General features: G+C 58.0%; 1 protein-coding gene across 2 annotated transcripts; it reads left to right on the top strand.

The window, feature by feature from the left end:
* The first annotated feature begins 4,198 nt into the window (after positions 1–4,198).
* Positions 4,199–23,407, top strand: SEMA4B (semaphorin 4B). 2 transcript variants are annotated; one of them, XM_026709435.2, is made up of 14 exons: positions 4,199–4,417; positions 13,750–13,913; positions 14,443–14,505; positions 14,660–14,758; positions 15,612–15,723; positions 15,911–16,027; positions 17,030–17,181; positions 17,921–18,099; positions 18,201–18,351; positions 19,598–19,808; positions 20,123–20,238; positions 20,627–20,793; positions 20,960–21,039; positions 21,171–23,407. In XM_026709435.2, exons 1-14 carry the CDS (start codon positions 4,318–4,320, stop codon positions 21,944–21,946), a joined length of 2,487 nt encoding a protein of 828 aa, XP_026565220.1. In that variant the 5' UTR covers positions 4,199–4,317; the 3' UTR covers positions 21,947–23,407. The 2 variants fall into 2 exon arrangements, with proteins under 2 accessions (XP_026565220.1, XP_087797937.1); XM_087941811.1 differs by having other exon boundaries at positions 4,253–4,417; positions 18,207–18,351.
* The last annotated feature ends 3 nt before the right edge of the window (positions 23,408–23,410 follow it).

The raw sequence follows: 23,410 nt of genomic DNA, 5'->3' as shown, positions 1-23,410 counted from the left end.
TGCCATTTCCCACTCATTGACTTCTCCCAACGACAGAATTCCAGAGAGGCAGGCGGTGGGGGGGGGGGGCACTCTGGGAGCGTTCAAGTTTCTGCTGCTATACCTTTGCCAGGAAAGTATTCCCTTGGGGTCTCTTCCTTGGCTTGGCCTACCCAAAGGGACCCGGTGGGCGCTTCGGATACCTGCTAGAGCCTCCCCTGAATCCTCAGAGTGAGCCAAGGAGCCTGAGCAGAGGAGACCCCAGGCAGACAATAAGGGGCCGGATTCTGGCAGAGCCCTGACCCAAGAGCACATCAGTCCCTGAAGATCCGGGCAAGGGCAACCAGAGCGTCTCCTGGAGGAGCGGCAGCAGGCGCCTGGCCGGGTCCCATCCGTCTCCAAAGCAGCCCACAGGCCGATGTCCCTCCTTGGGGGCCCAACTCCAGACCTGGGTTCCTAGGGTTTGCTTCCACTAATCTGCATGTCAACCCTTAATTTAGAAGATGCAGGAAGATCACCAGAGGAGAATATCAAGCAAGACAAGGATTTCAATACATCTTTCCAGAAAGTTTATGAAGAAATTGCTCCTAAATATTTACATGTCAGGAGGATGCAACCGCAATCAGCCAGGTGAGCCTGAACAGCAGCAGAGAAGGTTCATTTTCTGGAATTTGACTCATGAGAAAGTTTGGGAAAAGGGATAAATCCTGTGGCCCCTTCCTTCCTCCCCCACCCATTGTAGCCCTCACCTAATCCCCTTGATGCTGTAATAGCAAGGCGAAAACAATGTTTGTGTTTACAACCGTTGGAGGGGAAGACAGCAAGCAAACCCACAATGGGGTGAATGCAGAGAGAGGAAGAATGCCTTGGCGCCAGGTATTGGCTTATCTGCTCCCCTGGCTTGGAACACCAAAGGAAGCCTTTGGGGCAATCGGTCAGGATCATGCCAATTTCAGACAGCAGGGCTAATTAACTAATCTGGCACAGAAAAGCAGTTTGGGAAGAGATAGCTTGTCCAAACAACCTCTCAAGCCCTGCCTTGGGAGGCTCACGGGGCCAAGGGCAGCCACTCTGGCCCCCTGTCCTTTCTTCCTGCTAGCTGCTGCTTACAGCCCACCTGGCAAGCCTGCACTTGGGAGCACAAGCTCTCTGGCTACCTACTCGCCCAATCGCTGGCTACGCTCAGAAACGTTAATGCGGGCCCTTATTGGGCTGGCTTTTGAGGGGCTTGCACGACAGGCCCAGGAGAACAGACGGCCCCCTTACAGGCCGCAGGGTGCCGTCTTGAGCCCTTTGGATCGTGTCACTGTTTCTATGCCAACCAGGATCTCTTTTGGGATCATCGAGTCGGGTCAAGATCCGGTGGGGATGATGATGCTGTTGCAGTGGCCCGTCCCTTTTCATCCTGCCTTATTGTGCCCAAGGGATTGTGCAGTAAATATCTGTTCATGGCAAAGCTGTTGGACATCTACATGAGACAAAGTCACGGGGCTGGGGGCTGGATTATCCTTGCCCGGTTTTATGACCTTTCTTGTCACAGTGGTTAAGTGGATCCCTGCAGTCCATAAGCTGCTAAATGGACCTGGCTTCCCCATTGACTCTGCTTGTCAGAAGGTCACTGCCACCGTCACCTGAATGAGCGGCCAAGCACCTGAGTTTTGATCACGTGACCCTGAGGAGGCTGCAATGAATTCAAGATGCTGACCGCCTACACTGGAAGCTTTAAAAACAGGACTTGATTGAGCAACCTCTGTGTAAGAAGCGCTCCGGGGTCTGGTCCAGAGGAGAGGCTCTTTTGCCTGTCAAACATCTGGGAGGCCCTCCCCAATTCTTGGACGTGGTCCTCTGATTCCCATAGTCCCACTTCACTGATGCTTAGAGTAGAATAGAATAGAATGGAATAGAACAGAATATAGAATGGAATGAAATGAAATGGAACGGAATAGAATAGAATTCTTTATTGGCCGAGAGTGATTAGACACACAAGGAATTTGTCTTGGTGCAAATGCTCTCAGTGTACATAAAGGAAAAGATACATTCGTCAAGAGTCAAGAATCATCAGATTCAACACTTAATGATAAGTCATAGAAAACACATAGGCAATCAAATCCTACTAGGAAACACTCAATATAAATCGTAAGGATACAAGCGACAAGGTTACAGTCATACAGTCACAAGTGGGAGTGGACAGGCGGTAAGGAGCAATGAGAAGATTAACAGTAATAGTGCAGACTTTGTAAATAGTTGGATAGTGTGGAGGGAATTATTTGTTTAGCAGTGTGATGGTGTTTGGGAAAATGTGAATTAAAAATTCAGGTTCCTTTAAGAGCTTCCTATGCTATCTTAACATTCTAATATCTTAAATTTTTATTATGGTTTGGGAGAAATTCACTGTATAATTATCCACATCTATTGATTCAGAAGAAGGTGACAAAGTGAATAGCCTTGAATTATGAAATGCTTTGTATTATTATGGGATTGAAGAGCCTCTTCACCCCTTGAGTGCAGAGGGGCAGATCCTGCTCTAAGGGGACCTGTCAATCAGGTCTGCCCAACCAATGGCCAGCCAGAGGGGCTGCCTGCCACCTGCACCCAGGGGAGTGGGCTGGGGGGGGGGCTTCTCGGGGCGGTTGCCAGCCAGCTCCAGCAACCAGGGCTCCCCCACAGATGGCCCCTCCTGGACCTAGGCTGTGGTCCCATGCTACTCCTTACAGGGCCTGGGGTGTGTGTGCAGAGAGAGCAGAGCAGGACCCCCACTGGGTCACGGCTGAGGAGAGCAGCCAGGAGGGGGCCCAGAAGGTGCTCGGCTGGACTCTTCCTTCCAGGTGGCCTGAGGGAGGGGCTCCAGAGGAGAAAAGGCAGTCCACCCAAGTGGAGAGGGTGGGTGAGGGTCCTTCCTTTGTTGCCAAAGGCACCCCTCGGCCCCCCAATTCCACTGCTTGGTGGCTGACCCCTCGGGCTCCAGGGCCATTCTCCCAGGCTCCAGTTGCCATAGCTATTGCTGGGAACGCGTTGCTATGGAAACGGTGGGAGGGTGCCTGCAGGGAGTCCGTCCGTCTCTGGAGCACAGGGGAGAGACTTACGCCATCCTTCCCGCTGGCCACGGCTGGCGGCTGGCAGGGTCCTACAAGGGGCTGAGTCGGCCCCATTCCTCAAAGCAGCTCCATCTCCACGGCCTCTAGTTGTAGCCCATCCCCGCCAGGTAGGAGCCAGTCAGGTGGGCAGGGAGGCAGCTGCCCTCTGTGGGAGCCCCCCTTTCATAGACAGCCTGTGCACTATGTGGGTCAGGGGGGCTGAGAAGATCATCCGCAGGGCCCTCACCTCCTGACATGGCCTGTTTCGACTCCTTCCCCTCCAGGTGCTGCCATGGAGCCTTGCACCAAAAACAGACCCAGGAAGAGGGTCTTTTCCCTCCTGCCAGCAGAAGGGAACACTTAATTCCCACAGTTCTGTCTAACGTGGGTAGCCTAACCCTTCTGTACTCTCTCCCTTGGACTGGACGTAGAGGCGGGGTTTTAGGCAACCCTTAATCCAGGGCTCTTCCTACTGGACAGCTTTACGGCTTGTGGACTTCAACTCCCAGAATTCCTCCTCCAGTCCTGTTAGCTCAGGAATTCTGGGAGTTGAAGTCCACAAGCCTCAAAACTGTCCAGTTGGAAGAGCGGGGATCTCAGGCCCTGCCTTGCCTTCCTTGCTTTCACTTTCTCTCGATAAAAGTTCCTTTTTAAAGGGTTTCAGGAGTTCCGCTTCCTTGCGGAGAGGCCGGGCCTTACAGCGGGCTCCCGGCGGGGTTGCCAACAGCGCCTCCGGCGGCGTATTTAGGCAGCGCGTTTGCCAAAGGCAGCCGCCGCACAACGCCTGGCCGACCCCAACCCCCGCCCCCTTTGGCGGCTCGCTCCGGGGCCCCAGACGAGACCACGGCTGACCGGAGAAGGAGCTCCGAAACCGTACGAAGGGGCCCAACTCTGCCCGCCGCAGGCTCACTTTCGCCTCCTCCAACGCCCGGGTTCTGCGCGCGGCTGACGGGGAGCGACTAGCGGATCTCGAGGGGACCAAGCGCGCCCGCGACGAGGGTCTCCCCCCGGACGTCTTTCCCGGCCAGCGGCCGCCACGGCGGAGCCTCCTCGGAGGCGGGCAGGTGCGCCAGGTGCCCAGCTCCGCCCTCCCCCAGGGCCGGGCGGGCGGGCGCGGCTCCTGCTCAGGTACGGGCCTGCCCGCCACGCCCCGAAGGCGGAGGCGCCGCCACGCCCGCCCCGGCCAGCTGGAGCAGCGCGAGCTGGGTTGCACGACGCCGACGACGCCCGCGGCCCGCACTCGCCGCTTGCCGGACCCCGCGCCATGGGGCCGCCGCCGCCGCTGCTGCCGCTGCTGCTGCTGGGCTCGCTGCTGCCCTCGGGCGCCCCCGGGGAGGCGGTGCCCCGCCTGAGCCTCGGCCACGGTAGGCGAGCCGCGTCCGGGCGGCGGGTGGGCGCGGGGCGGAGTCGCGGCCTCCACCGAGCCGGGGCGCGAAGGAAGGAGCGGGCGAGGGCCGGGCGGGCTCGGCGCCCCTTGCGCGCTTGCAGGCCGGGCTCTGGCAACGGGGCTCGCCTCGGCGGCCCGGCCTTCTCCGCTCCTCGGGGCTTTGGGGACCCCCCGCCCCTCGCAAGAGCGGCGAAATCTCCGGGAGCGGAACCTGCAGGTCCCGGGTTTCAGACGGCGCCGCCTCAACACGCGTGTTAAGGAGCCTGGATCGGCCCAACGGCGCCCTCCCCCCGGTGCATCCGGGCCTCCTCCCGGACCACGCGATCCTCTGCCCGGTCGTGGCGTGAAGAGGGGGCCCGGGTCGACTCCGGGCAGGGCTGAGAAACGGCGGGTCCCCCTCCCGAGCGGCAGAGGCCTCTGCCGGGCTCGCCTGGGCGCCCAGCCCGGCTGGCCAGGAGCGGCTCGGGGCCCCCGGCCAGCCCGTCCCCGGGCGGGAGAAGGGCTTTGTCTCCTTCTGTGAGGGGGCCGAGCGCGGGAACCGAGGGGGTTGCGGGAAGCGGGACAAAAGAGGCGGGCGGTTTGAGAAAAATTGCTGAGCTACAATACAACTTTTATTCCCTGCAAAAAGCGCATATCAAGTTGCCAGGTTTTCCTTCTCTGATGAACTGACACGAAATCCTTTTCAGCCCACCGGTGGATGTCGCCTTATTCCCGGGCAACTCCGGATTTCAAGCAGTCAATTCCTGCCCGAAAGCGCAGAGTCGAGCCGAAGCAGGCTGGGCTTTCCGTTTTCCCAGAAGGCTCCGGGCCAGGGCCAAGCCGCCTTTAACTGGTCGGCCTAGTTGCTTCTGCCTTGCCCGGGTCTCCGGGTCTTGTGCACTGGGACTCTCTGCCCCGGATCCAGAAGAACAGGCTGGGAGGTGTTGACGCGGAGGGCCCCCCTGAGCCAGCAGGCCACTCAGGGCACCTGAGCCAGGTGTTCTCCTCTTGGGCGGGTTTCGGACCCGCTGGTGGTTGGGAGGGGATGGTGCCCCAGGACTTGGCGGGTGGGCGGGCTGCCTGTTCTGGAATGGCAGGCTGGTGTTGACGCTTGTTGCCCTCCAGGATGCGAGAGAGGGTGCGGCCAGTGGGAGTGAAAGAGGCTCGCTCGCCTTTCTGGAGTGCAGCTTCAAGTGAGCGCTTGCCCACGTCACACCACAGACCATTTGCAGGATCCAAGGAGAGCTCAGACACACGTTCGCTGCTCCTCTGCACTTTCATGAGTTGCATGGTCAATGCCGACACTGGCTTGTTGTTAACAGGAGGACTCTGCCTGCCATGGGTGCAACTGTAGTCTTAAGGTTGGAAGGAACCTTAATGTCAGCACCAGGAAACCGATTCCACGGGAAGATATGAACTCTAGTTCTGGGCTATCAGATAGAGCAAGGGTCTTCAAACTTGTGGACTTCAATTCCCAGAATTCCTGAGCTAACGTGACTGAAGGAGGAATCCTGGGAGTTGAAGTCCACAAGTCTTAAAGGGGCTGAGTTTGAAGACCCCTGAGATAAGTGACAAACTCTTGCCAATAATGGAGGCTGAATATTTGCTCCCTCCTCCTGGTTTCTCTCTTTAGAGGCTGCCTAGTCCAGCCCCTTGCCCAGGACAGGTATCCCATACTGCGGCATCCTGGCTGATGCTCACCTGCCTGCTTTTTAAACACCTCTAGTGAAGGAGAGCCTACCGCTCCCAAGGCAGCTGATCCCCCGTGCAGCGGTAGGTCCTCCTGGAAAGATGCTCTGATGCTTCCTTTGGAGGTAGGACCCCCCGCCAGGTCTTGTCCTGTGCCTGGGAAACTCGGAATGGGTTCTGCCCGTCTTCTGTGTTCCAGACACCTCCCTCTTTTGCAGGCATCTGCGGAACTTCTAAAAGCTAGCTACAAGAGTCTGTTCCTTCTTCTTGTAGCCCTCAATCATGCCACAGCATTTCAGTCGTGCTGAAATACAGCGCTTGCCCTTCTAGGTGTGGTCAGACCAACCCAGAATAGAGAAGATCTTGATCTTAATGCTCTACTTCCGTTGAAGCCGTCTGGGATTGTGCCGGCTTGTAGACTGAATCCCCTTGCAACTCATCTCCAGTTGGGGATCTATCGAAACAGTTAGATGTTTTTTGTAGGTCCTGCTATTCATTGTGGTCCCTGTAATCATAAAACCATAGATTTTATGGAGATTGCTTGTTAACTTCTTTTCAGCTGTTAGAAACCTTTGGATTGACATATTTCACAGCTTTGGGTGAGTTTCCTTTCATCCTGGGCACCAGAAGTTTTAAATACACGTTTAGGGCTTACTTTGTTTTCTTTAAGACCCCTTCTCACAGCTGCCTTGCACTATTGATTCAGGTGCACCTTATTGTCAGTGACCCCAAGATCTTCTCATACTTACTGTTTGTTTTCAATGAACATCCCACCTTGTGTCTACAGATACCTAAACGGAACACTTCTTGCTGTTAAAGGATGTCTTGTTCCCTTTCACCCAAGCGTGGACCATTAATTTCCCATGAGAAACCATTGCGGAGGGTCACAGCTGCCCTGTCAAACCCCCCCCCCTGCCCCCCCCCGCTCCTGCCTCGGTTTCCTTGTTCCTAACCCCGACCCTTCCCTCCCCGGCAGAGCCCCAGAGGCCTCCCTGCAGCTTCGCGCCTGTTTAATGCTTAGCTCAAAGCTGCCTTGGACTCGTTGGAAGGGCGGGTGATGAGTTCCAGGTCTTATTTTTTGGCCCGTGGAGTGCTCCCTTCCTTGGTCTGTAGCGGTGCGACCCTAAGGTCCCTGTGAGCGACTTTCTAAGTCAGAAGAGTAGATGGGTGGAAGATCGGTGGTCAGTGGATTCAGCCGCCTTTCCTTGTGGAGGGACCTTTGGCTAGACGGCCCCAGTTACTCTCACGAAACACAGGTGTGGTTGGACATTTTGTGGTCATCATCTGGATCTAAACATCCCGTGCTGCTATTTTGGGGGGAGGGGAGCTTCTGGAATCTAGCTGCAGGTGTTTTTTGGTCTGGGCTCCTGGTGCGAATCTTGACCTCCTGGTTGAGCCTGGTGTGGCTGCCGGGCAGAAGCTCCCAGTTTCTCCTGGGGGCTGTGAAGGCCACCGGTTGCCTTCTCAGCCCCCGTGAGAGCTTAAACCATCATTGATGAGGCCCCTGCGGGAAGCTGGGAGAGGGATCCATTGCTGTGCTGTGGGAATCCAGCCGGCTGCACGGCGCTTCCGGGCTGGGGCTGTGCCACCGTCCTTGGCATGCACAAAGCTGCCCGATTTGCCTGGGTTTTGCCACCCAGGCTGGGAGGGCCCTCCCTGGAGCAGAGCAAGCTGGAGCCCATCCAGGCCTGTCGCCAAGCGCAGGCTTGCTGCAACAGGTCCCAGCGCTGAGCAGGATTGGTGCAGAGCAGGTCTGCCAAGGTCAGTGGGCAGGCTTCCCCTTCCAGGTCGGGCAGTGCCGAAGCCTCGCTTCAACGCCCTCCTGTTGCTGGAGGAGTCCGCCCCTCCCCCCTGTGATTTTGAATGCCAGGGAGCGATGTTCCTCCCCCACTCCTTGCCAGGTGGCCGTGAGGCTCCTCCCCCTGGAGCAGAGCCACCGTCCGGCAGTGGGTGGGTCCAGCTCTGAAGGGCATTAGAGGCCCGGCTGCCAAGCCAGCCCAGCCGCTGAGCAGCTGCTGCTGCCGCTGCTGCTGCTGGGCAGCTGGGCTGGCTCGGTCGATCCAAGGCTGTCCCAGAGGAGGAGGTGGGCAGCAGGCCGTGTAGGCCCTGCCCGAAGCTCACCCATACTCCGCCCACAGGATCCTGCAGCGGGGCGAGCAAGAGCTCTGGGTCCAGGGCTGCCTTTGGCTCAGCATGAGGGAATAGAAGGAGTGTCTTTTAAAATAAAATCTGGTGTTACTTCGTCTGAAATCATTTTTAGCTCAGCTGCCCCCAGAATTTGGGGTCCTCTGTCCAGCCCTTCCTTCCTTTTGTAGAATAACTCCAGAACGTTCCCAAGCTTTGCTGGGGTCGTTCGTATGGACAGCTGCTTCTTGCAGAAGCGAAGGGGTGCTGCCCTTCGGGGTTGGGGGTCCAAAGAAGGTTGGACTTTGCCTGATGAGCAAGGACGGCCTTTTCCTCCAGTTGCTCCTGGCACATAAGGGCAGGGGGCCAGGAGGGAAGAAAAGGGACCCTGTACCCAACCAGATGGCTGGGGGCAGAGGCAGCTGCCCCAAACCCCATGCAGCCCTTCTCAGGGGCATTATTAGTGTGCGCAAGGCTGCTGCGGAATTCCTCTCTCTGCGCCCCCGAAAGCGAAGGGCAGAAAGAAGGTGCAGGCAGGCCCGACAGTTGTGACCAGGGAGACCAGCGGGAACTCCAGGGAAGAAGGTCAGGAGCCGCCATCCGTGGTCACAGAAAGTAGCCCCAGAAACCTTGGGCACAGGTTACAGCCGCCCAGGTCTCATGTAAGGGAAAAGTGCCTCCATTGCTGAGAAGAGTTTACCTGTGGAGGTTGCAGGTTCTCCGTTCCCGGAAGTCTAAAAGGTTTTTCTGCACTTTGCAGAGGGTTGGACTAGATCAGTGGTGGCTAACCTTTTGGGGCTCCTGTGCCTAAAATTGCACTTGTCCTCGCGTGGGCATGCTTGCGTGCCAGCACCCGGAAGGCAATGCGCACAGGCCCCCACGCTGCTTGCGCGTGGATCCCCTCCCCCGCCTTACCTGCCCTGGGCCCGTTTCATCACTTCCAGTATTTCCGGAAACACAGGAAGTAATGAAACGGGCCTGTTTTTCGGCCTCCAAAGGCTGCAGAGGCTTCCCTTGAGCCTCTGGGAGGCCGGAAAAGGCCTCAAATGGGCCGAAAATCAGCTGGGAGGCAAGTGCACATGTGCAGTGAGGTAAGTTTGGCTGGGGCTCGCGTGCCCACACAAATGGCTCTGCATGCCACAGGTTCGCCAACACGGGACTAGATGATCCTTGTGGTCCCTTCCAACACTATAATTTACAGAGGAAATGGCTTCAGGAGGGGGAAAAGGACTCTTGACAGAGTTTTGGGTTTCTGACCAGCTTTTCTAATCCATCATTCGGGCAGATTTTTGGAAGGTGCTTTACTTGATTTAAGCTATTGATTTTCTGTTTCCCTGACAGAATAATCTCTCTCTGGGTTACTGCCCAGATTGTCCCTGCGTTATGGTGCCTATGAAGTAATTTCATAAGGCTCCCTGTCCCCCGGGAGATCAATAACCCAAAACATATAATGAATAGTAAGAATTAAATTAAATCTAAACAAATAGTGAAACTTGGGTGCCCGGACCTGCGCCTGGTTTCTCCACCACATATCCTGTTTGGGGGGAGAGTTTAAGGGGGATAAGTCTGGCCTCAGAGCGAAGGGGACGGGGGACGGGGAAGAGTCCCGAGGGCTAAAGTCCAATTCAGGGGCCCCCATGAATTGCTCTCCAGTTGCCCTCGCCTGAGCCTGGCATGAAGGGGACCCCATCCCCTCCTGGGTCACCATTCCTCTTCCTCAGGCCTCAGCTGGGAGCCGCCTTTGGGGACTTCTGAGGCAGCTGCTCTGCAACCCCCACTCCCAAAAGAGGCAGGAGGCCTTGTGGGGCGGGGGGGTGCGACATCCTCGGGGTCTGCCCTGAGTGCTTGCTTCAGTGCCCCCTTCTGCCCGTCTTCCTCCACGGGCTCCCCGGCAGCCCAGCCACCTTCCCACGGGGGGGGTCCGTTTTTGTCTCCCTCCCTTCGCAAGGCTCAGGTGTCCCGTGTGGTCTGTTCTCGAAGACCGGAGCGTCTCCCGTTGCCCCCTTGTCTCTTTTAGTTGCTGCGGTGCTTTTGCGCTCTGGCTTCTCTTGTTTGAGGATCCCAAGGATCCGAGCTGCTGCTTCCTTCCTCACCAGAAGCCCTACCGGAAGATGCCTCCCTTGATAGGAAGATGAAACACGCCCACTGAGGGTGTGTGTGGCTCCCTTAGAGGAGATGCAGGGGGATTCGGAAAGGCGGCCAGGAATAGGGAGGCAGGGAAAAGTTACAGCGTGAAATAGGGAGAAAGGGGGGCAGTTAAAATTAGCTTGCGCCCACAGCCGTTGCTGGGCCTCCCCTTTGTGGGAGTCAGCTCTCTTCCCAGCCAGCCTGTGGAAGGGCAACAATTGGGGGGTCTGCCTGGGATGCCCGAGGGCTCCAGCTGGGCAGGGCTGTTTTTTCAGCCGGAGGGCAGCTGATCCTGGCACAGCCCTTGCCGAGGCCGGTGGGCGACTTTGCCCTTCAGCAGCCTCTCTTGAGGGCACCAGCAGAAGAGGAGGAGGAGGAGGAGGAGGAGGAGGGGCTGGAGGAAGAAGAGGCGTGCCGGGCAAGGCCAGACACGGGTGCAGCCGCACCTTTGGGCTTCCCCAGTGGAGGGAAGGGCTGGAAGGCTGCACTACCCTCACAGCATCTCAGGCTGTTACACAGCCCCTCCTCGGTTTCAGCCTGGAAGAAGGAAGGGTGTGACGGTGACATTGCTCACGTTTGCTCAGAACTTGGACTCCCATTTAGCAGAACAAAATCAATTAACTTTGAGAGGAGACATGGTGGGACTCCTTTAGCTCATGGGCCCCGGTGAAATGGACAAGGCTGGCATTGGGAAGGCCACCAGTGCCGTAGGCCAAGGGACCCCTGCAGTGCCCACCTGGGGGCTCCTTGTTTCCCTGAGGAAGACGAAGCCCCAGGGCGAGGAAGGTTCCCCGCCATCTGGAAGCTGAGTCACATTTGTTTTTTGTTTGCTTGAAACGTTTTGCTGCTTATCCTTCAAACGGAGAAACTCGGTCGAGACAGGTTGGGACTCAGTCCCAGCGGGATGGGCCGTCCAACCCACACGGTGATTCCGGGCAGCTTCCGGCATAAAAACCCCATAAAAAGGTGGAACACACAAAACACCAGCATCCCCACTGCCTGGCAGCAACCAACCCAACCTGACTAGCCCCCTGCTTGGCTCCGTGTCAGCCTGGGGCTCCCTGTGTCTTGGGGGCCTTTTGGAAAAGTAGCAAGGGGGGGGCAATCTTGCCTCTGGGGGAGTGGTCTTCCCTAGGGAAGGAGCCACCACCTTTGTCTTGGTCTCACCAGGTACAAACATCATCCAAACCAAAGCTGTTGGGGGGTGGGTGGGCTGTCCTCCATCATTTTTAAAAGTGAGAAGGGGTCCTGAGAGGGAAAAGTTTAAGAAACCGCATTCTGTCCCTTATCAGACGGGTTCATAAATGGAATCTCAGACTTGCAGCTCTGGCTGGTGTAGCAGCTGTGCCCCTGAGGGACTTGACCCAACATCTGGTGGTGTGTCTGATAAATTCCTCCTGGAACCAGGTAGAGGGACGACAGCAGAGTGCTCATCGTGGCTTGTGTGTCCGTGACTTCTTCAGCTGAGCTGTTGCAATGTGCTAAACGTGGAAGGCCGCCCGTGAAGATCATTCAGAAGCTACAAACTAGGGCAAAATGCAGCTAGTCTCCTGGTGCTTCTTGTTGCACTCACCTCACATTGCTGGTTAGCAGCACTCCTGGGTGCGTTTCAGAGTGTGGCTTGTTGCTGCTATTTCAAGCACCGAGGCACTTCTGGGTTGAAAGGATTTGCTGGTTGACATCACTGTTGCCCAGGGGATGCCCGGTTGGAGGGTCATTTAGTGCCTGCGTTAATTGTGCCCATTGCAGCGGTATCTATCCACCTATAATTGCCATTGCCTGCCTGCTTTGCACACCTTCAAAGTGCCAGATGGGCAGGAGCTGGAGTGAAGGTCGGGAGCTCATCCCATCTCACAGTAGCACCCGTGCATCTGGTATTTCCTGCCTAAGTGCAGGAATGTTTCTCACCCCTGAACTGCATCTTGTTGGATAGAGCTCGATGCTCAAGTCCATCAGAGTCTTGAATCTTGAGTCTGTCATCCAAAGTCTTAACAATTCACCCCAGGTTGGTGTCATCTGCAAATGTGATGCGTTCCTATTCTATTCCCTCATCTAGATTTTTTAATGCAATGTTGAAAAGTACCGGGCCTAAGACAGAACCTTGAGGTGCCCCAATGCATTCTTCTCTCCATGAAGATGCGGGTCCATTGAATGCACTTGGTCAGCCAGTTGCAAATCCATCTGGGGGTGATGCTGTATAACCCAGGTTGTTCTATCTTATGGTAGCAGTAGACTGTGGTCTACTTTGTGAAATGCTTTACTGAAGTCTAAGTAACTCAAAAGTGAGTTTTGCGGAATTATGAAATGCTAGAGACTGTTTGTAAGGTATCATTTAATTAAGTTGCTGTGATAATATGGCTGCAGATCTTCTAATTTTTTTTTCCTGCGGTCCAAGCAGCTTCCCACCCTCTTCCTTTCGTTCCTTTGGAAGATTAACTTCTAATTATTTTCATGCATGACTTATGCTTTCTCATCACCCTTGTGTCCATCGCTCATTCTCTCAAATTTTCATCACGAACTATCAAATCAATTGTGCTTTTAGACTTGCATTCCATTCTTTGCCACACGTACATGTAATTGACACGTTTAAGCCAAGTATTTGATCAGAGAATTTCAATTCACAAATGTCTCCTGTCTCTTAATGCCACAGCCACGCAGTATATTTTTTAAAATGACATTAATGCACTTCTTTCCCCCTTTGGCATGTGTGTGGCTCTCGTTGAGCTCTCCTTATATTCCCAATGGCAACTTTCCTTTGCTGTGGCTGCCAGCAGAGGCACCCGAAGGGTCTGACCTATCCTGCCTTGGCGCTGGCAAGGCTTCCACGAAACCCTTCGGGGGAAGGCAGAGAAGGCCTGGATCCGTTGGTAGCCTCCACTGCATGTGCCACAGGCAGCAGCTTTGCCTGCTGACAGTGAGGAGAGGCTGGGCAAGCCTTGGCACAGCCTGGTCAAGAGGCCACAGGCGTAGCCAGTTGTGCCCCAAGCATGCTCAGGGGCAAACCAGGGTATTTGCTGTGGAGACGGTGTGACATGTCAACTCTTGTTGCTGAGAGTCCACACGTTGGGAGGCATACAGACACCGGCAAGGCAAGAGGCCTCTAATTTGGGGATAACAAAAGTGAGTGATGCTGAGGTTTATGGGGAGGGCGGCATGTGGTACCGAGCTTGCTCACCTCTGAGTGTGATGCTCGATTTGCACAGTAGCTTCTTGAATGTCAAATAGACGTAAATTGCAGTGGAAACAATGCTACCCGCTGTCAGTTGGAAACAGGCACGTGGTCCTGTAGCCTCTGTCACTGGTGGCAGGCTAGATGCCCAGGAGGCTGCCCGGGGCACAGCATCCACTCATGGTCATCTCTCCTCCTGCCTCCCATTTTTGCAACCCTAGATTCTCCCCGGAGGCGGCTGTGGAACAACTTTCAGGTGCCTGGAGTCGCCAACTACACCACAATGATGCTGAGCCCCGATGGCCGGATCTTGTACGTTGGTGCCCGCGAGATGCTTCTTGCTCTGAGCACCAGGTCCTTCTCTCCCGGGCCCCAGCACCAGCAGGTCAGTCCAGGTGCCCTGGTCTCTGGGTCTCCTTCCCTGCTGCAGAGGGGTAGTCAAAATGGGTCCTGGGTGATGTTCCCAACTGGCAGCCTCTAAGGCAGTCAGCCAAGCTTGGATCCTCACGCTGGAAGGAGCAGCCATGCCGCGTTGGTCGAGGTGAGAACACTCTTCCTCCCAGCCTTCAGCTGGGCGGCTTCCCTGGTCTGCCGTCTCCTTACGCGGCCACCGTATTTGAGGTGACGGGAAGGGTCTGGTTGTGGCTCCACCTCCAGCAGGTACCCAAATAAACAAGGAAAGGAAAGACTGGGTTGGTGGCTGGCCTCAGGGCTGCTTCCTTCTTCATGTCTGGGCCTGGAATTGAGCGTGCCAATTTGCCCGCGGCTGGCGTTGCTTGGTGAGGTTTGAAGGGAGCGCCGGTGAGTCGGTAGCTCAAGGAAGCAGCCAGAAGTGCTACAAGGAAAGGATCGGGGAGCAGCAGCCCCCCTGGAGAGGCCAGGTGAGTGATGGCAGCCTGCTTTCCTCCCTGCAGCTCATCTGGCAGGCCGAGGACGAAAAGAAGCAGCAGTGCATCTTCAAGGGCAAGGACCCCCAGGTGGGTCATGCCGGCTGGGGGGGTCAACTCTGGCGAGGAGGGCAGGGCTCAATCCCGCCGGGAGTCGGGGGCCCATCGGAGCGTAGCCCAGACCAAGCAGGATCTGCCTGTGGCCGGCTGGTCCTGAGTGCAGCCTTCTTCCCTCCCTCTGCAGAGAGACTGCCACAACTACATCAAGGTCCTGCTGCAGCTGAACGAGACCCACCTGTACACCTGCGGGACCAGCGCCTTCAGCCCCACCTGCACCTACATTGTGAGGAGCATCCCAACCCCCCCGCCAGCCCTCCTTGTTCTTCTCCTTTGGCTTAGCAAGGCCGAGCCTGAGGCCATCGCCGGTTGCAGGCGCTTGGATGTTTTGTGGAGCAGAATAATGAGGCTAACTTGATTCCGATCCGAGCAGTTTCCTTGCTACGCTTGTCCTGCCTATCATGCATGAACAAACTCAGAGTTCTGCCTGCCCCCTCCAGATGTGGCATGTCTTTAGCTGACGATAATAGTCTTCAGAATGAGGCCTGTCTTAGCCCCAGGCTGAAGGGAGACCCTGGTGAAGGTTTTCACAGCTGTTGGGAGCCCCCCAGCCTGGCAGGGAAGGGGGGTCAAGTACAGACCTAGTCTGGAGTCATGGCGTGCAACTGCCAAAGGACCCACAGCAACCCTGAACCCTGAATTCCTTGGGACCTCATCCCTTGAGAGGCTACCAGGCCGGGGAGGTTCCTGTGTGACAGGCAGAACTGGTGTGAGTTTTTGTGCCTGGCAATAGCCTTGTGCCGGATCGAGCCCTCTTCTTGCAAAATGGGGGGAAGACCCAGCCTGAAGCCGCCTTCTGGACAGCGCCCCCCGCTGTGGGATGGGTGGGCACAACTGCCTGCTCTGCCTGGCTCTGCAACCTCCTCATGTGGGCTCCCTGCTAGAATTCGCATCCAGGGCTCTCCCCAAAACAGAAACTGCCTGGAAGGCCCATTTGCAGTGCTGGGCCTTGCAGGAGAGAGGACAGATTGAAAAGGGGGCTGTGCAGAGTTGACCGGCTCCGGCTGGTGGGGGCTGGTGGTTCTGCCCTTTCCTATTGTGGGGCGGGGGCTCACCAGTCACTGCCCTCTCCCTTGCAGAGCCTGCCGGGCTTCCAGCTGCAGCGAGACCCTTCGGGGCAGCTCTTGCTGGAGGATGGGAAGGGACGCTGCCCCTTCGACCCGGAGTACAGATCTACAGCCATCATGGTTGGTAAGAAGCTTTGGGGGTCTCAGAGAGGCCACCCTGGGCACCTTTGGGTGGAGGGAGGGGGGCTGCTCCCTGCAAGGAAGGAAGATTCCCCCCCGGGCTCACGGGCCATGGACAATATTGGAGGGGGGGGTCTAGGTGGAGCAGGCAGGAATCTTCCCTTGGCCCTAAAACGGCTGCTTTCTCTCAGATGGCGAACTCTATACGGGCACCGTAAGCAGGTTTCAGGGCAACGAACCCACCATCTTCCGCAGCCTTGGCAGCCGCCCGCCCATCAAGACAGAAAGTTCCCTCAACTGGTTGCAGGGTATGTGATGAGTGGGCGGGAGGAGGAGGAGGAGGAGGAGGAGGGCGATGATGGTGGCACCGGGGGGGGGGCGGGGGGAGGAATTCACATTTGATGACAGATAGCAGCCCTGCCACTCAGGGTGGACAAGCACGGAGCGGAGCCGAGGGCTCTTTGGGTGGACTTGGAGGTCCTCGCCTTTCAGTAACTTTGGGCTCTGGTGTTGGATGTTGGGGTCTCTGCCGCTCTGAGGTCACCTTGGCCAGGTGTGGACCAGTCACCACCAGGGCAACCTCGGACTGTTCACTAGGTGGCGTCCCAGACCAACGGAGAAAGAATAATGGCAACCAGCCTGCCTTCCAGGGAGGACCTGTGTGCTCCATAAGCCAGGAAGAGGCGGAGGAAACGTCTAGCGCCCCCCCCACCCCCCCAATCCCGGACTTCAACTGTTTCAACTCCTCCCCCCGGGACGCTGGGGTTGCCTGCCCAAACGACTCACAGGCTCACGGAGGCAGCTTTTCCCCCTCGTGCCGTCCCGCTGCTGGACCCCTCCTTCGGTCTAATGCCTGGGTGTCTTTACCCAGGTAGTATGGCTGTAGGAGTAGCATTTATGGCCTTGGATCCCCCTTCTTAGTGATACGATCATCATCGTTCTGCTGTTTTGCATGGGCACTGGAGCGCCCGAGACAAATTCCTTGTCGTGTGCCTAGTCCCACTTGGCCCAACGGAGCATTCGGGCAGCTGCCTTCTCTCCGGGGAAAGTGGCTCTTCCCAAAGGAATAAGAAGGGAGGGGAGGGGGAGGGGGGCTCCACCACTCCGCCTACGAGTCCGGGCCCAGAGACTGGCATTGGCACTGCGCGGAAGGGCGCCCCCAGCACTGGCTGGCTGAAGCCCCCTGGGGCAGCAGGAGTAGCAGCTCCGTCTGGGGCCCTTGAAGGAAGGGCAGAAAAAGACGGGCGAGTCCAACCCATCTTCTTCATCGCCGTCTTCTTCTTCCTCCTCCTCCTCCTCCTCTTGGGCAGAGCCGTTCTTTGTGGGCTCAGCCTTCCTGCAGGAGAGCAGCAGCCCGGAGGAGGAAGACGATGGCAAGATCTACTTCTTCTTCAGTGAAACCGGCAAGGAGTTTGACTTCTTTGAAGACACGCTTGTGTCCCGCATTGCACGTGTCTGCAAGGTGAGGGGCGTTTTGGGGGAGGAGCCAGAATCCGCCTGGGGCCACCTGTCCCCTTTTGCCCCCCGCAGTGCCAGGGGGCCTGTGGTGTCCGGGGCCAGCTGGCAACCCGCTCAGTGCCACACGGCAGCCTGGAGACCCCCTGGCTTTCCCAAAGGCCGCCTGGGGGCAGGCGAAGGACCGAGTCCTTTGGGAGCCCAATTGGGGGAGGTTGCCAGCTCCTCGGGCAGCTCCGGGGCTCCCCCAGAACGGGCGTTTCTGTCCAGGTCAGTGGGCGGTCAGCAGATGGACCTTCAGGTTGGCAGGGGTTGCAGCCCTGGAGGAGGAGCAGAGAGACCCCCAAGGGGACCTGCTGGGGGGGGTCTGCGTGGTGCCCAGTTCCCCTTCCTCTCCTGATGGGACCAGGTAGCGGAGGGGAGCCCTCGGACGGCTGAGTGATCCCAGGACCATGCGGAGACGCTTCCGATCCCCTCCCAGGGTGCTGAATGCCTGCTCCCCTGAAAAGGAGCAAGGGGCTCTAGGCCCCAACCTCCCTCCTGCCTTCCTCTGCCAAGCCAGAGTTTCCCAGGGGCCCCACAGGCTCACCTGGGCAGGTGAGGCAGCGCTCAGTGGCTGAGGGGCCCTTCAGAGGTGATCTGTGTGTCCAAGGGAAAGGGAGGCCCAGAAGGAGTGGCAACCTTTGGCAAGCCTGCTTCTCCTCCCCGGTTCCTGTTCCCCCCGGCTTCCTCTCCCCCTCCCCCAGGGTGACCTGGGCGGAGAGCGTGTGCTCCAGCGACGGTGGACCACCTTCCTGAAGGCTCAGCTGCTGTGTTCCCACCCGGAGGACGGCTTCCTCTTCAACGTGCTCCAGGACATGTTTGTGTTGAGCTCAGGCGACGGCTGGCCAGAGACGGTCTTCTACGGGGTCTTTACCTCTCAGTGGTGAGTCTTGGGGGGCTGGCACCAAAGAGGGGCACGCAGGCGAAGGCGGGTGGAGAGGGGGTTCTCTGGGCACCCCGGCCCACGCTGCCCCTCTCTGCCAGGGATAGGAAAGGCCCCGGGGCCGCAGCCGTGTGCGCCTTCTCCCTCTCGGACGTGAAGGAAGCCTTTGGCGGGCTCTACAAAGAGGTCAACCGGGAGACACAGCAGTGGTACACCGACGTCCATCCTGTGCCAGAGCCCCGTCCTGGAGCAGTGAGTGGCTTCCCATCCCTCTTCACCTCCTCCTGCAGACCATCCACTCGGAACAGAACCTCACGGATTGCTCTGGGTACAGAAGGAGGGAGGGAGGGAGAGAGGGAGAGGTGGACAGGCAAGTCACCAGTTGGTGCTTACCGGTTGCTTATTCAGTGAACACTGGAAGTTACGGCAACACCACCGTAAAAGAAAATTTATGACTGGTCCTTGAAGTTGTGGCTGTTGCAGCAACAAGGGGTTGCTCCTCAGGCACTTGGCAGCTGATGCTAAGTGGTCCGCAGTGTCCCGGGTCACACAAAACGGTGTGTGGGAGACAAAGGGACTTGCAGGATTCTGCAGTGTAGCTCTACAGTTAAGTCGAGTTAGCTCCTCGGGCTGTGTTTCCTGTCTGTCTGGAAAAGCTGAAATGATGGTTCCTCTGCCATCTCCTTTATAGTGCAAACATCTGGGGAGAGGTTCCCCCTCTTTTAGGGGACTCTTCCTGAGGGAGCCTCCTCTCCGGTCTCTGAAGGTCTTTCACACACACGTCACTACATTACACAATTTGTCACCTTCCCAGACAGCTTCGCACAAGCAAAAGTCAGCAGGGAAACCGGCAGGAAGTTTCAAGTCACCGTCATGTGACAGTTGTGCTTAACAGCTGCACCATAAAGTGAATTGAAATCTTTGACTGCCAGCTTGAATGAACAAACATTTGACTCCAGGACAAGATTTTACGTATTCTCAAATCTACTTGATTGTTTTAGATCGTAAAAGCCAAAGCGATAAATAGACTTCAGAATAAGTAAAATCTTATAAATACGCTTCCATTATTGAGTCCAAACACCCATGAGACCAGGTGGCCTGAGCAGAGATCTAAGGTGTGCGGATGCTTGTCTTCACCTGCAGGGATTGGCAGAATAATTCTGCGAGCATCTAGACCTCTTAACAGCATCTTTTAAAACCAAGAGTTGAACTACAAACTTTGTCCATTCCTGGGCTGCCCCTACCTTTGGCTTTGGGGGATAAACTTCCAAACTTAGCAGTTCTGCAAATTCCAGCCTTTTTCCCCACCTTCTTTCTGAGAGACAGAAAGCGAACCTCCTTCCTCTGTTGGGACCCTGGGTTGAAACCGTGGAACAGCCTCGCAGAGGAACTCCAGAGCCTCTTGCTCTTCTCCCCGGAGCAATTGGGGTGGCGGGGGGGGGGCTGTGCTGGAGGCCCCCCATGCCAGCGCTCCCCAGTGTGCCCCTGCTCTCCCCAGTGCATCAACCGCAAGACCCGCCAGATGAAGATCAGCTCCTCGCTGCAGATGCCGGACCGGGTCCTGAACTACCTCAAGGACCACTTCCTCATGAACGGGGCCGTGCGGAGCCAGGCCCTCCTGGTGCAGCCCCGCTCCCGTTACCGGCAGCTCAGTGTGCAGCGTGTCCAGAGTCTGCAGCAGACCTACGACGTCTTGTTCCTGGGCACAGGTGGGGCCCACTTGTTCTGTTGCCGCTGCCGCCACCGCCTTGGCATGGCCACCGCTTCAGGCTGGCCGCGTCAGCAGAGAGGGGGCTTTGTGGGCAGCGGGTGAGTTGGCGGATGCGGAACCTGAAGCCAGAGCGGCTCAGGGCAGCCAAGGAAGACGGCAGAGGGGCTGACGCTGGAGCCAAGCCTGCGTGGGGGCCTTTCCCACCTTCTCGGAGCTCGGAGGGCGGGGCAGGGGGCCTCCTGGTGGGGAGGGAGGGAGGGGGCCTGGAGGCAGCCCATGGGACCCTCACCGGGCACCTCTTGGGTCTTGTAGATGACGGCCGCCTGCATAAGGCGGTGATCACCAGGCGGGGAGTCCGCATCATCGAGGAGCTGCGCCTCTTCCCTGCAGAGCAGCCGGTGCTGGAGCTGCTGCTGGACCCCACCCAGGCAAGAGCCGAGGCCAAGCGGGGGGCGGGTGACCCCTGGCCCCGGTTCTTCATGTGAGAGGAGCCAGCCGGCCTCGGGGCCAGGTGTTTGGATCGGGGCTTCTGGATCAGGGCCAGCCAGGCGGCGGCTGCCGCTTCCTCTGTTGGGGGGACGGGATGCCCGTCTGGGTCCCTGCTCAGTTCGCGAGAGCCGCTGGATACAGGGCCGAAGGCCCCCCGCCCCCCCGGCCTGATCACAGCAGAGGCGTCTCTCCCGATGCCAGGGCAATGCCTCTGCCCGGGGGGGCGGGGGGTGGTGGCAGCGGGAGGGTGGCCCAGCCCCTTCCAGCGTCCTTGGGTAAGGATGCCCCGTGGTGCTCCTGCTGGAGCCTTTCCTGTTCTCCCCGCAGGGCCTGGTCTACGCCGCCTCGTACGATGCCCTGGCGCAGGTGCCTGTGGCCAATTGCAGCCTGTACCGCAGCTGTGGAGAGTGTGTCCTGGCCGGAGACCCCTACTGTGCCTGGGGTGGAGGGGCCTGCCAGCCGCTCTTCCCCAGCCCTTGGCCGCTCCAGCCAGCGTGAGTGCTTCCTGGATCCGGCCCCTCGGCCTACGGGGACCGGCCCCCTCCCTTCCCCCAGAGTCCCTTGCTGCTGCTGCTCCTCCTCTTCCCCACCTGGTGCACTGACAGGGGCCCATGGTCCTCGGGGTTCCCCTCCTGCTCCTCACCCTCTCTCCCCCACCAGGACCTGGGTCCAGGACATCGAAGGGGCCGAGACCAGCCAGCTGTGCCGGACCAGCGGTGTGGAACTCGGCCATTCTGCAGGTAACGGGTCAGCCTGGCCGGGCTCTGGCTTTGAATGTTGGGGGAAGTCTCGGGCAGGGACTGGCGTCTCCTGGGCTGGAGCCAAGGTGAAAAGGCCGTAGCCGGACCTGACAGGCCTTCTCTCCCCCCAGGAGAGCCACTCCAGTGCCAGCAGGTGGTGCTCCAGCCCAACAGGGTGATGCCGCTGCCCTGCCCGCTGCTGTCCAACCTGGCTTCCCGGCACTGGGTGCACAACGGGGCTGCTCTGGCCTCCACCTTCCCGGTGCTGCCCACGGGGGAAGTGCTGCTGGTGGGGAGCCCAGCCGAGGAGGGGAACTACGAATGCTGGTCTCATGAGGGCAGCTTCCGGCAGTTGATGGTGAGCTACTGCGTGACCGTGGAGCCAGGGCTCTGGGCCAAGCTGGTGCCTGCCCAAGACCCCCTGAAGACCCTCAGCACCTCCAGGAGCATCTCGGGAGAGAACGTCGCGATGCTGTTGGAGGGCAGGAGCTACTGGGCCGAGTTCCTGGTGATGTGTGTGCTCTTCAGCACCGCGGTGACGCTGCTGGTCCTTTTCACGCTGCACAAGCACCAAGTCAGCCTGAAGGTCTGCCTCAAGGAAGGCCGGTGCAGCTGGTCCCATCCCCGGACCTCGCGGGAGAGGGAGGCCCTGCCCGCTGAGAATGCGCCTCCCCTGGGGGGCTTGAACGTGCCTGGCGCTCTGTCAGACCACAAGGGCTACCAGGCTCTGTGTGAGGGTCTTGTGGCGAGCACGCCTGGGCACGAGTCCCTGGCCTGCCCACGCGTGGCTTTTCTGGAGTCCGATCAGCGACCACTTCATATAGCCAAGACCTTTGTGGAGGTGTTGGGTCCTGCCCAGCGCCCTCGGGTTCGCCTTGGCTCCGAGATCCAGGACTCGGTGGTGTGACCTTGCCCAAGAGGCGCCATCCTGTGGGCCGGAAAGGAGCCGGGCAGAGTCTTCTGGTGCCACCATACTCGGGCAGAGGAAGAAGGGCAGACCCACTCGGTCGTGGAATGGGGCCAGGCACGCTTCGCTCTGCGGCAGGGTTCCTGCATGGCAGTGGGCAGTCATGCCCCCTACGGGTGGCCTCCAGGTGCAGAATCCAGGTGCAGCCGCCCTTCAGCTCCAGCGGTCCGTCCTTACAAGCCCTGCCAGGGCAGGACAGAATGGGACAACTTTCCTGTGGGCACCTGGCTCCCACTTCCTTGGCCTGTGTGGGAGGGACCCTTGCTGGGAGGGTAACCTGTGTGGTACCAAAGACCCTCCTGGAAGTCACCTGTGAAAGGAGACCCTCTGGGGGAGCATCCTGAGCCTGGGAGATACGTTGGTCTGACTTCCAGTGAACTGTGCGCTAGGGAGGAAAACGGGGGGAGTCAGAAACTGACTCCCCCGTGTGGATTCCTTTGTCTCTAAAACCAGAGACGTGGTCTTGGGGAAGCGAGTGGGTCATAGGGGAAATTCGGGAAGCACCAGGGAGCATCCTGCAGGGCTGCCCTCCAGAACAACCGAAGCTACAGCCAGCTCTTCAAAGGAGCCCGTTTCAAAAGATTTGCCTCCTGAGATTTGACAGGCTCCAGTCATCACACCTTAAAAGGCCTTTCTCCACCGCAAAACATTTCATGACCCGTCCGTTTCACATAGGCTCAATATCTCGCCTTCCAGGGAAGGGAAGAGCCGTGATCCAGGACTCTTGGACCACGTTTGGGTGAAGCCCTTGAAACAGTTCCTGTGCCGCCCTTGACACCTTAGCTGGTACTTAGCTGGACCGCTGCCCTGTTACTAAAGGTTTGGGCTGGCCTAAAGAAGGGGAAGCAATTTTCTTCCAGTCGATCTCGTCCCTGGGAACTCAGGTGCAGTTGCCCTAGCAGGGGGCCTGGCTTTGGCTTTGGGTCCTGCGATTTGGTTGACTACCTGATCATTGTTTGTGGTCTATGACCACCTCCCTTGGCCTGTTGTACCAACTGGTGGTGGCTGCCTTGTGAAAAGGCCAAGCCGTCCCCCCCCCGCCAAGGTGTTAAACCCTGGAAGGCCCAAGAGGCCCCGCCAGGATTCCTGCAGGGAAACCGTCTTGCCCCCTTGGAAGCAGGGACCTTTGTGCGCTGCTTTGGGCTCCCAGAGGGAAGGGGGCTTGGCAGCTGCTACAGCTGTTGGCCAAGGACTGGGTGGGGCTCTTGCAGTCCTACTGCGGTCAGCTTCCCCCCCCCCCCCACGTGAGAGGGTTGAAGGGTGTCAAAGACTGGGAAGGCAGCAAAGCAGCTGTTTTTCTGTTCTGCACTCCTTCAAGGGCAGAATTGGGCACCTTCTGCTGTGCTGGGAGCGATATAGATGAGCTGGTTCTTTGGAAAGCGAAATAAAGATGGAAGAACATGA

Source organism: Pseudonaja textilis, chromosome 13 (genome assembly GCF_049901715.1).
Source record: "Pseudonaja textilis isolate UNSWEBS1 chromosome 13, rPseTex1.2, whole genome shotgun sequence".
NCBI classification, from domain to species: Eukaryota; Metazoa; Chordata; class Lepidosauria; order Squamata; family Elapidae; genus Pseudonaja; species Pseudonaja textilis.
The sequence above is the reverse complement of the archived record's forward strand: the minus strand, read 5'-3'. Positions and strand labels throughout refer to the sequence as shown.